Consider the following 17,935-nt stretch of genomic DNA (forward strand, 5'->3'; position numbering starts at 1 on the left):
CCCTTCTGCGCCCCCTACCCCCAGCCTTGCTTGAGTGTGTGACTGTCACGACAGCCAGCATCTGCAGATCTTCTTCAGAGGACTTCCCTCAGACTGCTGGCGCCCATCCTGTCCATACCTGGAAAGTCACAGCCCCCTGGGACAGCCCGAAAGCAATGATTTACCTGTGATCCCAGAGGCTCCGTGGTGTAAGTTTCCCACCAGAGTCTCCCTCAGGACAGCCTGTAGCCACCCCTGCTGGGCTGACCTGAGCAGGTTCCTCTCCTGTCTGACCTGCTTCCCCCACTCCCTCACTGGCCTCTCCTGGGAGCAGTTCCTTATTGAAGTCCCTCATTTCAGGGACTGCTTTGGGGGAACGTGACCTAGGTCACAGGTATGTGCAGTGTTCAGGGAATGAGTATGTATGACAAATACTAAAAGAACCTCAACCGCTTCCTTCCTCAGTGTCCAAAGAAAGCTGCCTTTGCTTCTGCCCCTCAGCCCTTTCTGCCGGCACTGAAGGATTCTTGTCATTGGTCTGCTCTTCTAGGTGACCCAGAGGCCCAGCTCGCATAAGATGAGATGTCTTTTCCGAATTAGCTTCGTCCCAAAGGATCCAATTGACCTTTTAAGGCGAGATCCAGTTGCTTTCGAGTATCTGTATGTTCAGGTATGTGAGAACCAGGGCATGTTTCATATTAACATTGTGGGATGAATTAACTGTGGGGTTTTCCCCCCTGAATTCTTTAGTTTGGGATCTTCTCTCTCTTCGTCCCTCAGCCCAAGCTCAATGTATTATAAAAGAATTCCATGGTGCTTTTTTCTTATTGTAGTATAGCTGATTTACAATATCATGTTAGTTTCAGGTGTACAGCACAGCAATTCAGTTATGTTATTTTTATATATATATATATATTCTTCAGATTCTCTTCCCCTATAGGTGATTACAAAATATTGAGTGAGGTTCCAGGGTGCTTTTTAAATGTTCACTTTTGATTTTGAAATAATTTCAGCCTTATGAAAAAGATGCAAGAGTAGTAAATGAGCTCTTTGATATCCTTTACCCAGATTCACCAGCTGTTACCATTTCACTACATTTACCCTATCTTTAGTGTGTGCACACGTCCTCCCCTTCCCCCATCACACACGATTTTTTTCCTAAACCATATGAATGTCAGGTACCAAAACCATGCTCATTTACCCCGAAATATGTCAGTATATTTTCTAGTAATGAGAACATTTTCTAATATAATCATTATACAATTAACCAAATCGGGAAATTTAACACTGATCCATTTCCATTATTGGATCTACAGTCTGTGTCCAAATTTTGCCCATTGTCCCAAAAAGGTCCTTTATATCAATTTTTTCTAGGATAGGATCCACTCCCGGATCTCATTTTGCATTTAGTTGGCATGTTACTTTAGTCTTCTTCAGTCTGGAGCATGCCTCAGCCTTTCTTTGACTTTCACGACCTTGACAGTTTTGCGGAGTGCTGATCAGTTATTTTGTAGAAACCTCTCGATTTGGGTTTCTCTGGGGTTTTCTCATGATCAGATTGAGGCTCTGCATTGGGGGCAGAACAACAACATGAATGACTCCATGCCCTCCTTAGTGCATCGTATCAGGAGGCATGTGATGTCATTTTGTCCCCTTCATGGTAAGGTTCACACTGACTCTTGTCAACATTCATACTAATTGATGTTCTCCAGAAGTTACCACTTTTCCTTTTATAGTTAATAAGTAATTTGTGGAAAGTCACTTTGCAACTCTCATTATCCTTTTACCTGTTCATTTTAGTATTCGTTGATGATTCTTGCCCAAATATTATTGCGATGGTTGAAAATGATGATTTGTCTAATTCTATTATTTCTTCTTCAGTTATTTGCTGGCATTCTCCTGTAAGAAAGAGTTTTCCCTTCTTCTTTATTTACTTATTTTGTTTATTCATTTATTTGGTGCTTAGATTGTTCTGAAATACCGTGATATTCATTGTAATGGAATTATTCATTTCAAGGCAGTAAAACTTTAAGAAGATATATCTTTTTGCAGACTGTCTATATCTGATTCTGGGATATAATTTTCAAAAAGCAAGACTTCCAGAAATGAGACGCTTTGCTGTTTATCCCAGGGATAAGGGAATTTATCTGCTTGATATTTAGGCGATGTTCCTATATTTCTCTATAACTGCTTCCCATTACTCTTACTTAAATTCCCAATATAATCACATCAAACAGTAAGAGCCCACTTACCTAATGCTTAAGCATCTACATTAGAATTACTCAAAGAGGTTGTAAACCTTAATGTAACCTTCCCCCACAAAGAAAGGAGAAAACGCAAGAGTAAGGCCAAAAAAATGCTCTCTTTGGCTGGGGGATATCTGTATAAGCCAAAGGTTGCTGGAGCCCTAAGTAAGAAATAAAAAGCAAAGAATGTAGGAAAAAGAAAAATAGAAGAAACATTTGTTAACTCTGGGTAGTTGATATACTGACTGGTATTTGTTTTACTATTCTCAGTATTTTCTTGTATATTTCAAAGCCTTTGTAATCTTTAAAAAGTTGGGTGTGAAAAGAAAACAGAAGATGGCAGAGAGATGTAGACAAGATAGATGTCAGAGATTAGGAACAGTAACATAAATTAAACGGCAATAAGCCGTGGAGAACAGAAATTAAGTGGGAGGAGAAAGAAGCAGAACATACTAGAACATTCCAGCAGATGGGGGCACTCAGGGAAAGGCCTGTTAAATGTTCCCCACTTCAGTGGTCTTTGGAGGAGACTGTGGTATTTACAACTCAGAAGGATAATTAGTGTTTATGAAGATAACCCGGAGTCATCCGAAAAAGGCAAATCGTACCCATATACCCTGTTTATCAAATAAAGAAATGTGCACTACACTTCACTCCGTTTTCTACCCAGAACAATGAACTTAAATGTTAAACTTTGGTTATCTGGGTTACAATATCCCCTGTTCCCCCAGAGGCCAGGTAACCCAGACCTGACTGCACGGGACAGCTTGATTCTCAGCTGATCTGTTACTGCATCTTCCCATATTCCTTCTGAGAACCAACCCGGGGCTCTGCCACGGCAACTCATGTCACGTGCTATGTTTTTAGCTTGTTAGTTGCAAATAAGTAGTTACAGGTGCCGATCAGCGTGTGGCTGTAGAGCGCGAGATGCATTCAGTTGTCATTCTCTATAATTATATACTCATCCCATTAACAAGATGATGCTTTAAAGCCATTTACTTGGCTTCTGTTTGCAACATCACAATTCCATTGCATTTCTAAAAGAAGAGCCCGGTTGCGTTTGTCTTGGGGAGGAGAGACCTTTTAAGTAGCCCGGGAGTAGTGCTAAGCGCTTAAGGTGTTTGCTCAAATCTAATGCAGTTCATGGAAATCTTTCTTATTCAAAAGACACATCTTTTCTACCTGTGGGACTGTCCTGAGAACAGGAAAACCTGTCCGGGGCTCTTGCCCTGGGACTAGCTGAAGACCGAAGACATTTCTGCTTTCCCCGCTTGGGTGTTGCACAGGTGGTGGATTAGCTATCCCTTCAAGGAGTAGCCAGCACTGGGGGAGGAAGGGGGGAGCCATGTTACGGTGCGCGATAGCGGCCAAAATTAACCTACCATCATCTCATATATCCTCCACTGAGAATAGGCAATGAAAATTTCTTGGACTCAGACCCTCTGTCTCAAAATGCCTTGTATCACAGAACGTGCAGTAGGTCTAAAATTACATATCTGTGTAGCGTATGTCAGTGGGCCTGCGAATGGTGCTGTGTCCGAGTGTTGATTTTAAGGTACTAAAAAGATGCAATAAAATTAGCCTGGAGAACAAGAGAGGAAACAGAAACAATGTCTATCACGTTACACAGACAAAAATCAATTCTGCCTAGTGGGCTCTTAATGAGGGCAGTGGCCATTGACAAGCCATGACAATGACCACAGAGGTTTCGATAGTGATAATATATAAGAATCTCCTAGCCATTAATGGACCATGAAGTATTTTACAGATTTCAGCATATATAATAACAGTAAACCCTAATAATCCAGACTGTTCTGTTTCATAATTATAATAAGCTGTGCTGACATTTAGCTGTCCACTGTCTATTAAAACAACGATGGTTAAACCAATTGGTAAACAGGATGATACGGCTACAAAATGTTTTCAAACACTTTAGCAGTACTGGTTTCCTTTTTAATATCTCACATATTCATTATAAATGAATTTTTGTAGGTCTAAAGCGGAGTCTGTTGAGACCTCTGTTTAGCAAAACAATGACTGCCATTTGTGTGTATAAGTATATTTTAAATAATGTACTTGAGAGTAATAAATGCATAATCTGTACCAAAAATATATATAAGTCAGACATCACACTAGTTCTCCGGGATCAGTCTGAACTAATTATATAATGTAATTAAGTGACTAATCACCTTGACAAAAGAATCCACTCAGAAGTCTGGTTAAATACAGGGTATAGCAGGAGTGGGAAAAAACAACGGCAGTCACAACTCTGAGGACAAGAGATAGTGATGAGTCACCTTTATAAAGCACATTCCATTTTATGAAACATCCTTGCAGGTATGCTAGCAATCTTGAGAGTTCGCTGTTGTTAGCCCATTTTTTTTTCAGATAAGAAAACTGAGACTCAAGAGAGATGAAGTGTCACATCCAAGGTCATTTGATTGGCAGTTGACAGAGCCTAGGATCCAACTTGGAGCTTTTGTCTCTAAATTCTACGCTAAAATCCTGTTTCAAATCTGTCATGCAATAGCAGTCCTACAAGAAAGTGATCTGTCAAAATGGTTTATCGAAAAACTGGTTCTTCGAGTGCGTGTTATGGCCTGGCACTTTGCCAAGAGACTTGCCCACCCTCATCCCTCACAAGACTATAAAATGACCCTATCTGGACCCTCAAACCCCCGGTACCCCATTGTGGACAACCCTGGGCTCTTGGAAATAACTGGTAAACCCAAGACTAGCAAAACAAAATGGCAGCTTCCCTCAGAGCCACCCTGTCTCCTGCCTCTAATCAAACCCACTTCCAACAGGAGTACAGTGCAATCCAGATAGATGTAGGATTTTAAGGAAAAACGAAGGTGGAAAACCATGTGAAGGACGGAGGGAAGGGAATGTGGCTTCACTCTTGGGGGTGAGGGATGGGCTGAGAGGCAGGCACCCAGAGCAGGCAGGTAGGGTCCCAGGGGGATGTATCTGAAGGGCAAATACTGTATGCAGAAACCGTATGGGGTACATGTTCCCATTTAGTAGAATCAATACATGAAGTGGTCGTAAAGGTACTTAGCTCAGAAAGGAGCCAAACAAATCCTGATACGGTTTTTCATTTGAAATCTTTTGAGGACAAGGCAAAGAATAAAGAAGGGAGAAAGAGGCTAAATATATTTTCTAGCCCAAGAACCTAGTTTCCAATAACGAAAATAAGTAAACACACATGCAGAATATACTTAAGCAGCACCGTGCTTCCCATCAACGTTTGGCTCAGTGTTTGCTCCGTGCAGGAGTGAGAATGGCGCCCTCAGACCCTTCACTTGTGGTCCTGGAGGGCTTGACACGTTACAGTACCCTCTCAGCCCCTCTTCAATCTGATGCTCACCCCAAACCCTGTGAGGTAGGTGTCACCCTTTTACATGTGAACAAACTAAAGCCGAGAGACTCCCTCAAAGTCTCAGTGGGGGCAGTCACCACTGGAACGGACTGACGATTTCAAGAGCCACCCTCCACTGAGTGCGCCAAGGCGCTGTGGCAAAGCGTGCATCTCAGCTCATCCTCACCACCCTCTCCACTCCGGCCAAGTCGTTGGTATGAATCCCCATTGCACAGATGAGTAAACTGAGGCTGCAAGAGCGAAGTAAACTGCTTGAAGTTTATGCACAGAGGTAGCCATTGGTAAAGCCAGGACCCCGAGGCAGGTGTAGGTCCAGAGCTGCTGCTCTCCATCACCTTGCTCATTCTACCTCCCCGAAACCGCTCTGGATGATAGCAGGAGGGTGACATTGATGATGACAGCTCTAAACATGTATGAGTGCTTCCAATTTACCGGATGGAATTCTGAGGGCTTGTTAACTCACTTAATCCTTGTCACAACCCTGCGAATGGGAAGTATTATCCCCAACTTAAAGAAGAGGAAACGGAGGCACAGAACAATTAAGGGCCTTGCCCAAGGTCACACGGTGAAAGTAGGGAAAGAGGATTCTTTCCTCTTAAAGTGGAAAAAGAGAATTGGAACCCAGGATTCCAATCCCGGCAGCCTAGCTACAGAAGCCACATCATGCTACTAGGGCTTCACGTGTTCAGTCGTGGCACCTGTGTTTGGAAATTCCATTCCTAAATTTCTCATTATTTTTACAAGAAGCTAAATATTTAAATAGCAGCTCGCTCGTGATGATGTTGAATGTTTGTGTGGTCTCTGTGTTTGCGCGTGCGCTTAAATACTGACTCGTTCCAAGCAGCGGTGAAAATGTTTCCACATTTGGCTCCTTGCCTTGGAAGTGAAGGTGGGACAGTGGGGAAACGCCTGTCACCTGTCCCTCTAAGGCAACGCAGTGCATCCTTTGACAAGCTGCGCCCTCTGCTGGTCTCTTTTCAGAGTTGTAACGACGTCGTTCAGGAGCGGTTTGGGCCGGAGCTGAAATATGACATCGCCCTGCGGCTGGCGGCGTTGCAAATGTACATCGCAACCGTGACCACCAAGCAGACGCAGAAAATCTCCCTCAAGTACATTGAGTAAGTGTTGACTCTCGGAGCCATTTCGGAGACAAAGATGTTGCCTCCTTAATGCCCAAGGGTATTTTTGATGTGTATGTCTATTTCCAAAATTGATGTCGTTTGTGGCAGAGCATGTGTTAACCAGAGGCAAAATATATGAATACTCTGTTCATGTTCGGTGGAAGACACCATTTCTTACCTAGTCCACCTTTAGAGAATTGTGGTTAAATTGAGGGTCACATTTAAAATGAAGCATACATTTTTAAATTCCTAAATGAACTTGGTTCTAAAGCAAGCTTTGGTCTCAGCACTCTTCAGACATTAAGCTGTTTGATTCCCAAAACCTCCCTATGAAGTCAGTAGGAGTGTAGCTCCGTTTGACAGATGAGCAAGCCGAGGCACAGACGGTTAAATAACTTGCCTGAGTCACACTGGCTATTAACTAGAGGGGGTAGGATTCGAACACAGGCGGTGGGACTCCACATCGTGCTATAGGTTGTGTGATCATTTGAAGACCTGTGTTTAGAAAATGGTGTGCATAACCAGAGATTACTTTTAGATGATCAAAATGCAGTCTGCAAAGTAATTCTTTGAGTCCTAATCAGGAAGGATGGTAGTTGTAATAAAGAACTGCGACAGCGTGGGAAAGGATGCCACACAAACTTTGTTTCATGAATCAAATGCTGTTTGGAAAATAAATGCCTTCTCTTGCTGAATATGGCATTTACAACAGCAGTATACTACCTCTTTAGCCAGAAAAGATCCCCTCTTGTTAGAAAAAAGCAGTTTATGTTGCCTTCAGTTGACGAGCTTATATAAGAGTCATCCTTTAAAAGAGAACCCTCTGTCTCCCAGTCTGTATGCTTCCTGTTGGAAGGTGATCCAACAGCCTAAAGCAGCCACCATTTTCTTAATCCTGGCAGCTCTAATGCTAAGAAAAAAGAAATACTCATGTTTCAAAGTTTATGGTGGGGCTGAAGCCTCATCTCCACGTAACACTACAGGCCTTAGCGTCTGCTCTGTCTCCACCTCCAAGTGGCATATGGCTGATTAAAACTCCACATCCCAGAGAAGCTTCCCGTGGGCTGCCTGTAAAGCCTTTCTGGGTTCCCCAGCGCCAGGTCGTCCCCCACGGAGTGAAATGGTTTCTTCTCGATGGGTTTGCAAGCCTGCGTTTGGGAAGATGAGAGCTCCAGGTTGCTGACCCCCAGTGCCCCTGATCTTTCCACTCTCCGTTCTCCTGTCACTGCCTGGGGACAGATCCTTGTGTGCAGTTTGAGAAGCCCAGGCCTTCCAATCTCAGTGCACTCCTTTTTGCAGATGGTTTGTCTCTTTCTCTCTTGCCACACATGCCAGGACTGGAGCCCGAGAGAGATTCGGCTCACAAAGAGGTCTCGCGCTTGAGTGGATCCATTCACACCCTCATCCATTCCCTTTTCTGAGGATCTTAGGAACAGATGAAACTGGATCCCACTTGAAAAGTTGGCCTGCACAACTTGAGATGATTTTCAGACAACCGAAATGCATTTCTGTTCCTACTTTCTGTACCCACATTTTACCAGGTTGAGTGTGGTACAATCAAAAACTTCCAGAGATAACTAGCTTGCCTAAGAATCTTGCAGAGTCTATGATGATTAATTAATGTTCTCATTAATTCATTCATTCACCCAACAAACGTTCATTGAACATTTTATGTGATACAGTAATTCCCCTACATACAAACGAGTTCCGTTCCGAGAGCGCATTGCTAAGTCCAGTTTGTTCCTAAGTCCAACAAAGTTAGGCTAGGTACCCAACTAACACAATCGGCTATATAATACTGTATTATAATAGGCTTATAATACTTTTCACACAAACAATACATAAAAAACAAACAAACACAAAAATAAAGAAAACATTTTTAATCTTACAGTACAGTACCTTGAAAAGTACAGCAGTCCAGTACAACAGCTGGCATACTTTTGCGGCTGGCATCTAGTGAACAGGCAAGAAGAGTTACTGACTGCAGGAGGGAGAGGAGGTGGGAGATGGTAGAGCTGAAGGATCGTCAGCAGTAGGACACGGAGGGCCAGCTGCCATTTCACTCACGCCCGACGTTGATGTGAACGCATGTTTGCATCTTTGAAAGTTTGCAACTTGAAGGTTCCTATGTAGGGGACTTACTGTCTTTATACTAAGAGAAAAGAAAATATTGTAAATTATAATCTTAACCTTTGAAGAATTTGTGATCTGATTATAAAGACAAGACATAGAATGAAAAGTAATGATGTAAAATAATGATACAAGTAGAATTACAGGGTACCCCGTAAGGAGTGCCAAATGATGGGTAAAAATAGTAAGTACAAGTTGAGGAGAAGGAGAAGGAAGAAAGCAGTGATCACAAAGAAACAGCATCTTAACTAGTGAAAAGGGTGTGAATGGTCAAGTGGGGGAAAGCTGTCTTCCTACCCTTCTTTAGAGAGGATCTGGAGCCGGAGAAATAACCAGAACCTTCTCGAAAGTCTTCACATAATTTAGAAGATTCTGGTTGGGCACATGACCAATCAGGATAAATTTCCTAGAATTCAAAATATGGAACCTTCCTAGGATAGGGTTGTAGTCACTGTTGGGAACATGGGCTCTTGGCAAGAATATACTAACCCAGGCCCATTTGTTGTTTTTTTTCCTTGTATATCCACACCTATGAGTGATGTTTGCATCTCTTTGTCAGTACCAGACATACTTAAGGGTCCTGAACCCTACCCTGTCTCCATACCAGCAACCCCCTCCCCTCCTCAGCAAGAAATGTTGACGGAAGGAGTTAGATAGATACTATCTGGGTGGGAGAAAAGAGAATTGTGTGTTTCTGGAGAACACCATTGATGAGGGAGATGGGGAGGAAAGAATAGTTTGGGAACATGAAGGAGTTACATTTATCCTTCTAAGAGAAGACAGAAAGAGCATGGGCAGACAGGGAGAGGTGACAATGGGAATAAACAAAGGGATGGAGAGAAATTGGTGTTGGAAGTACAAACTCAGATACGTGAATGAACTCTAAGAGACTCAGAGGTGGGTTGGATAAAGTGTCTGTTCAATTTCCATTGGTACCAAATGCCTCATTAGCCTTCTCTCTGGAGAGTGAAGAATATATTTCTTTTAAAATGCAAACATATGGATTAATGATCAAATAGTATGTTTCCTGAATATAAATTAAAAGTTGCTTCCGTAATTGGGGACTTGTCTCCATTCCCTGCCTTACCAAGAGTTCATTTGTTCCAACAAACATCGGAGTGCCATTTTGTCTTAGATATCTAATCATCACAAGAATGTGAAATTAAAGATATGCTCTTTATTGCAGAAAAGAATGGGGATTAGAGACTTTTCTTCCCTCTGCTGTGCTGCAAAGCATGAAAGAGAAGAACATAAAGAAAGCACTTTCACACCTTGTCAAAGCAAATCAAAACTTGGTACCACCCGGTAAAAAGGTATCACATTTGCATCTTAATAGAAAATGGATTTTAAAAAGTGAGGCTTGCATACATTTTTTAAAATGTTTAAAATTAGCCCGTGAATAAAATACTTAGCACCAGATTTGCAGAGGATGTAACACTATATAACCTTCTTTTTTTTAACTATTAACATGTTTCTAAGACTAAATGAAAGATCAGTATTCTAATGGAGGCCTATTTATTCCTTGTAAGCTACAGACTCCTTATTGTACGGATTGTGTGTGCGTTCACGTGAGCATGTAGGAGAACCTTGCAAAGCCTCTGAGACCTTGGGATTAGAGGATAGAATTGCAAAATATTTTCATCATATTTTTGCTTACCACTCAGACCAGCTTAAGTGCACAGCAGCCAGTAAGGGTTCCTGCAGACTAGACGCCACATGAATTAAACCAAGGTTTCTCTACCTTGGCTCTGTTGACATTGGGGACCAGATCATTCTTCGTTGGAGAAGAAGGGCTGTCCTGTGCATTGTGTGATGTTTAGCAGCGTCGCTGTCCTCTACCCATGAGATGTCAGTAGCGCCCACCCCCTCAATCGTGACAAACAAAAATGTCTCTGGATTTTGCCAAAATCACCCCCAACTGACAACCACTGAATTAACTCTTACTTTTAGAAGATAAACTTAGTTCTGTCATTCACCATCATTAGTGTTAAATTCTCCTTTTTTTTAATCAAGTAAAAGAGATACAAAGGACACTTTAAAATATACTGTTGGTCAGAATAGAGAGTTATGTTTATTGGTAATAAAAGCACAGGGTTTCAGGAACCAGAAAGAGAAGGAGCCTTAAAATCCAGGACCTATAAAATTGGAGACAGTCTGACAACCCAAGAACAGTTTCTCAGTGATACCAGCCATAGAAATGTGTGTGACTCTAATACAAATCATTTGTGTGGCTAGTTCTTTGGTCTTTTAGTATCTGATTTTAAGTCCTTTTTACTGGCTGACACATACTTATTTCTGCTCCCTCCTCACCCCCAATGACTTTTTTAAACGTGTGATCAACTTTGACACACTATCAGCCACCTTTGACTTACTTCCCAGTTTCTGTAAGCATTCAGCTTATGGAAATATAGCAGGATGTCATGGGTCAAGATGTTCTAAGTATCAGTTCTGACTTGCCCAAAGCTACTTTCTTTTAATTGACTTGGTGTGATTTTCTTCCAAGCCTGGCCCACTGGTTTTGTAATAATTTGGATAACTGCTCTAAGATCAGTCTATCTATCACTGTCCTTCTATAACGGTCATTTTTTTTCTAGTTAAGAGTGAGTGGTTTGATTTCAAATCAATTTGCAAAGTGCTTTGGATTTTTGAAAGAAGTCGGCTGGATGATTGGTTCTAAACTACAATTATATAAAGGATAGCACATTGAGGTACGGTTGACAAATGAGTTGGCAAGTTATCTGCAATTGAAAACAGAGTTTTACAGTCCTTGCTACTTGATGTTCTACACCTCGTTGGAAAATTTCACCTCTAACAAACTTTCCTGGCACATTTGGTATGAAATGTGGACTTTTTTTCTTTCTTTCATTTTTTTTAATTAAAAAAATTTTTTTGAAGTATAGTCGATTTAAAGTGTTTCAAGTGTACAGCAAAGTGATTCAGTTATACATATATATGTGCGTGTGTGTGTGTGTATATATATATGTATATATTCTTTTTCAGATTCTTTTCCATTATGGTTTATTATAAGATATTGAGTACAGTTCCCTGTGCTATACAGTAGGACCTTGTTGTTTATCTATTTCATGTGTAGTAGTTTTGTATCATATTTTAGATTGAAACGTGGACTTTTTTCAATCAAGTACTTTTTTAGGATATGGGAATCTGCATTTTTAAGTCTTTAGAAAGATCAATTTTACCTGGATAAAATTTCATTTGTCAGTCATTCATGAAACTCAATAGATTCTTAGAATTGAATCAATGGATTCTTGAAATTGAATTCTTAGAGTCATTTCTTGGAATTGACCTAGATAGTGAGTTCAAACATTTCCACAATGATTGGTGCTCAGAAAGTTCACTTTCCCTGAAAACTTGCAAAGACTGGAAGAAACAAGATGGGAGTGAAGAGCCCATTTAAAAGGCTTTCTATGGATTGCAGGTGTGTATTCAAAACAGCTCCCACAAACTCTGCACGCACCCATTGCAGTGGAGAATTCTATCATCTCATTCTGACTTGTTGAGTGCTCTGGCCCAGCAAATCCATATTTTTCCCCCAAAACGAAAAGATTTAAATCTAGATGTTCTGTTGCGGCCCTTGATCAGGAAACCAAATACAGAGCAGTTTACTTTCATTCCTCATGAAGAGCCCTTGTCACACCCCATCTGTTGGCAGTAGAAGCATCCTTCTCGTTTGCCCTTGTTTTCGGCTGGTGTCCATCCGGAACACAATCACGCCGGATGGAGTGAACACCTGAGGTTTCTTTTCTCTCCTCAGCTCTCCGCACTTCAAGCCAAGGTCCATTATCTCAAGTTCCTCAGTGACCTTCGACTGTATGGGGGCCGTGTGTTCAAGGCAACATTAGTGGTAATTTCTTTTCCTTGCTTTTTCATGGAAGCCACAGAGGCCTGCAAAATGTCACTGTCTAGGCTGTCTTGAATGAGCTGTCTGATGACAAAAGCAAATCAGCTGTGAATCTTTTCCAGCCCTTATTTCTAATTGACTGCACCCCAGTGTGAAAATATCAGAAGAAATGTTAAGCTAGATAATGCCACTGCAGAATGCCCTAGAAAAAGAAATGTGGAGAGCCGAGAGAATGCGCTCGCACAATGGCCTCCTTTTAAATCACTGGGCCAGAATGATTTTAAAAAATCCTCATTTCTACAAGCTTCTCATGATAATGGATATATGTGCTATGATAACATTTACTTTCTACATTATTCATAATTCTATCAGAGCCTCGCTGCAATCATATATCTGGTTCTTCTAATTGGATGATTTAGTACAACGTAACCCAGGAATACTTTCTAAAGAAAATGTAATCTTATAAAAACAGACTCTCAGGTTCAGCTTTGCCTGGTGCTTCAGAGGTCTAGTATTTTTATTTAATTTAATTAATTAATTTATTTATTGGACGCAGTACTACGTGACTTGCGGGATCTTAGTTCCCTGACCAGGGATTGAACCCGGGGCCCCGGGCAGTGAAAGTGTGGAGTCCTAACCACTGGACCTCCAAGGAATTCCCAGAGGTCTAGTAGTTTTAATATTTTGTCAACGTCTCTTTCTCAGCAGGCAGAAAAGCGCTCAGAAGTGACCCTCCTGGTGGGGCCCCGCTACGGCATAAGCCACGTGATAAACACCAAAACCAATCTAGTGGCTCTTTTAGCTGACTTCAGCCACGTCAATAGGATTGAGATGTTTACTGAAGAGGAGAACTTGGTGAGGGTGGAGCTCCATGTGCTGGACGTGAAGGTAAGTCTTTCAGACACTGACACGTGGCCTTGAACGTGGCCTTGCTTCCTGATAGTGCTGCAGATATTTATAAAGAGGCAAAATGTCAACATGTGCAGCGCATGGAAGGCGCCACGGGTGCAGAAAAAGTCCACCCAACTCAGGTGTGAGGGCTCGAGTCCTCACTAGACAGCTCTGTGGTTGGGGGACGAGTCACTCTCTTTCTCTGGGCTCCATTTCTTCATCTCTACGTGAGAAAGCAAGTGAGTTCATTTCTAAAGTCCCTTCCGGCTCCAGAGTGCATGAACCATACATGGAGAGTAGGGGACACGTCTCCCTACTTACTCTCTAGAATCTGTGGCTCTTGTATAGAGTCAGGGAGATTTTTCCCAACTTTGTTCAGAACCCCCTTTCCCTTTTGTTAGGTTGCATCCATATGTGCTTATTCTTTTGGAAAAACTGAGTATTTTAGTCAATCTGTCTTTTCATGCTATAGCAATTAGTGCTGGCTGAACATCTGGCCCCTTTAATATCACGGCCATTTCATTTGAAACAACTATCTGAGATTGTCCTCAGAGAGCAGACATTTCCTCCCCAAACAGAAGTTGACAGGATGTAATCCAGGTCCCCTGTCCCCACCTTCTTGTCCCAGTATGTAATAGATGAGTCATTGGATTTTGGCAGCGTTAATGTATCTGATGTTTCTAGAGAGAAAAGGCACTGGATCCAAAGAGAGACAGTGAGTCCACAAAGGAAACAGGGTGACCCAGGACGAGTGCTCTGAGAACTCCCCCTACCCCTAACCCGCTCCCAGCCTCATGCCCACCAGGGCGTGGGAGGGGCAGATTTGAGAGTAAAGGAGAACGTGGAAAAGGGCTTCTGCACAGCCAAAGGGAAGCCTCAGTGTGCTGTGCAGCAGGAAAAGATGAGCGTGAAAGGGCGAGCGTGCAGCTCAGGCGCGCTGGCCGTGGCCCATGGCGTTCCGTGGGCTGAATCCAGGGCGTCGCCCTTGACTTCATGGCAAAGAAAGTCCAAGAGGAGACTTGGCGTGCCTGTCCCGGTCCATAACCGAGGATGCTGAGAACAATAGCCTGTCATGGAAAACAGGTGGAAGAAAGGGTATATCGGGTGCAGTCATCACAGACCTGATAACAGGGATAATCTGTCTCCAACAGAAATGGGTGACAAGACCCTATGGGTGGTTTCCTGCCTACTGAAAAAAATTGTGGGGTGGCTTGGAGGGAGACGACAGTTGAAATGGAAGGAAAAGGCAGCACATCAAGTAGTATAGGGGCTTTGGGTGGAAATTAGGTTTCACCAGCCAAGGCCAGGGTGCTACCCGTGGCAGTGAAAGCAAGAGGCCTGTCATCTCGCTGTTTCTGTGCCTCTCCGGGTGCCTGCTTGTTCTTTGCTCCCTTATTTCCCTCTCACTTTCTCTCTCTTTCAACAAGAACACACCAGCAAGTCCACCCTTCCTTACTCAACGAGGTAATTGCTTCCCTGTATGCCCAAGATCCACGTCCAGTTATATGGTAACCTCATAGTTTCCAGAAAGTTCTGGCAGGGCCTTTTCTCAACTCCCATGTCTGTTTTGCCCTCCTCTGAATTTACAGTTTCTTTTAGAAGCGTCATTTTCCTGGATCTCTTTGACACTTTTCATTCAGTCTTAGCAGTAATTTCCACTTGATTTTTGCTTTGCTTCAACACGAATTTTCACCACGAACCCAAACTTAATCTTCCTGTGATTTTTTTTCAGATGGCGGGTTCACAACTAGTAACTGACTCCTTAACTATGACTTTTAAAAATATTAACTATTTGGAACAAAGCCAATCTTTTTTTTTTTAATCCATTATGACTTGGGAAAGGTTCCAAATGTCTAGCCTTTCAAAATGTTGTCACCTGAACGTTTTTCAGTCAGGCTCTCTGTTATACCTGACCTTTCCCCCATTTGCGTTTCTTCAGTGAAACAGTCGCTCCAAGACTTCGTTTGTTCACATTCCATAAGCACAAACGTAGTCGTCCCTTGAGGGAGGTTATTAAGGAGGAATGGTTTTAACCAAAACATTCTCTTTTGTGTAGCCCATCACGCTCTTGATGGAATCTTCCGATGCCATGAACCTGGCCTGCTTAACGGCTGGATACTACCGGCTGCTTGTGGATTCCAGGAGGTCAATATTTAACATGGCCAACAAGAAAAACGCAGGGACCCAGGATACAGGTATTCTCTTCCTAAACTCACGAGGCACCGACCTCCCTTCCCCACACCACCAGACAACAATAATAAGGATATTTCTTGAAAAGTTAAAACTATACACATAAAAACATCTAGAGTCCAAATTTAACACAAAACCCTCCAATTACTTCTGATTTGGTCTAGATTTTTTTGATGAAGATGTTGATTTTTCCATCATATTTTACACATCACTTGGCAATGTTGGGTGCATGCTTCCAAAGCAGTGATTTAATTATTGTGAAGGGTGTAGGCCTCAGCCTATACGGCTAAGTTTTTACTGCCTCATTCTTCTAGAGGTGAGTCAGGGCCCAGAGAACTAAGGATGGAATGCCCAGTAGGGGCTGTGAGCCCCCAGCTTTAGGGCTGGTCCCTCGTTAAGGTGCCAGGATTCTGGGAGCCTTACAACAGGGAGGCTTGAGAATCGCCCGGCCCTTGGACTTCGGGCTCTAGAAGGGACCCTGGAAGCCCTTTAGCTTTTTAGCAGAAGCATCAAAATGGCAAAGATCAAATAATTCATCTCAGCGACTTGACAGGGAGAAATAGCTCCAAAGTGAGGATAAGCAGGGCTGCAGCTGTTGAACTGATAGTTCCTTTGAGGGTGGATGGTTTTTATTTATTTTAGAACTTTTTTTTTTTGGAAATTTATTTTATGGAAATATAGTTGATTTACCGTGTGTTAATTTCTGCTGCACAGCAGAGTGATTCAGTCATACACAGATATCCATTCTTTTCATAATCTTTTCCATGATGGTTTATCACAGGATATAGAATATAGTTCCCTGTTCTATACAGTAAGACCTTGTTGTTTATCCATTCTATATATAATAGTTTGCATGTTCTAGAACCTTTTTCTTCAGTGTTTGAACTTTTTCCTCCATCTGTAGTGGACCCTCAGGAAATATGGCTGATGGACAGACCCTACCATTCAAGCCAGAGCTACTGACCCATGAAAAAGTATAATCAGGGGCTCCATAATTAGGGTTTCTTTTAAAAGAAAGGGAAATTCTTAAGAACAAATTTTGTTGTCACTGTTACTGAGAGAAAAGGGGGAAAGGAAAAAGAAGGGGAGGAAGATCCCCTAGTTTTAAACTTAGCAGAAAACAGAAATTATTCCATGGATATATAGTAATATGTAGCTAGGCACACACACAGACGGACTGGCATGCAGTTTATTGTGACGGTTGGTTAAGTGGAAACAGTTGCCGTCAAAGGGTAAAGGAAAACCAGAGAGAAAGAGAGGTGAGCAAGGTGTGCTGGACGGCAGCTGGGACTTGCGGCTAGATTTCATCCCACCCCACCTCGAAGTGTCTGTTGCTTCTAAGAGACACAAATGATTAAAAATAAGTAGGTTCAAAAAGGAGGTGGTAAATATTTTTACGACCACATGTTTTCATTGAGCGAGGAGATTTAGAGCAACTGAACGCTGACGCTTGGCATTCTGAAGAGCAGTTCCACAATTTAACACAATCCTTTCACACTGGAAAATCTTAAATCTTAAAACCGTAAAGTTTCTTGTGAAAATCAAACCTTTTCTCCATGGACTGTTAAGATTGTACGGGTGCAAGAAGAAAGCCAAACCTACCATTCTACAAATGGTTACAGAACCGAGGGGCCTCAGTTCTGTCCACTTTATATATAGTGACTCACAATGTGATGTTGAATAAAGTTGCAAGAGGCAAAAACTTAGTTCCAAAAAGTATTATATTACTGTGGAGAGAGACTGGAACTTCAGCCTCTCGGTAATTTCTCTCGGTTCGACAGTGAGAAGGAGGGTGAGGGCACATGTTCCAAATAGCACACGCAAGCAGGAGTGCGTGTGTGCGTGTGTGTGTTTAATAAGGGAGGACAAGTGTGAGAGATGGCACACTCCAAAAAAGCAACTGGTTGACCCAAGCAGAGCTGCAGCTCGGGACTTAGCATCCTCTCATGGCTGAAAGGGCTCCCTTCTCCTCAGAAATTCCCCAGAGATCTCCTGAGACTCAAAAACTATACAGAGCAAAGTCTGTTGAGGCCAGCTCATCCCTAGAAGGAGACATCCTTCTGTGTTTCCAAAATCATTCCAGGAGCCAAATCAGTACACCCTCCTGGAAGGAAGCCAAGAGTGAGTATGTATTTTC

At 42.3% G+C, this 17,935-nt stretch overlaps 1 protein-coding gene across 3 annotated transcripts in view; it reads left to right on the forward strand.

Moving 5' to 3' along the window:
- FRMPD4 (FERM and PDZ domain containing 4) overlaps positions 1-17,935 on the forward strand; it is a gene marked incomplete at both ends in the record, with an annotated part of 745,350 nt that overhangs the window by 719,442 nt on the left and 7,973 nt on the right. For all 3 annotated transcript variants that reach the window (XM_082681911.1, XM_082681912.1, XM_082681913.1), the window contains 6 exons: positions 530-649; positions 6,589-6,725; positions 10,045-10,171; positions 12,631-12,720; positions 13,423-13,605; positions 15,665-15,803. In XM_082681911.1, coding sequence (XP_082538037.1) covers positions 530-649; positions 6,589-6,725; positions 10,045-10,171; positions 12,631-12,720; positions 13,423-13,605; positions 15,665-15,803 — 796 coding nt within the window. The remainder of the gene's footprint in view (positions 1-529; positions 650-6,588; positions 6,726-10,044; positions 10,172-12,630; positions 12,721-13,422; positions 13,606-15,664; positions 15,804-17,935) is intronic.

Source organism: Grampus griseus (assembly GCF_964374135.1).
Source record: "Grampus griseus genome assembly, chromosome: X".
Lineage (NCBI taxonomy): Eukaryota > Metazoa > Chordata > Mammalia > Artiodactyla > Delphinidae > Grampus > Grampus griseus.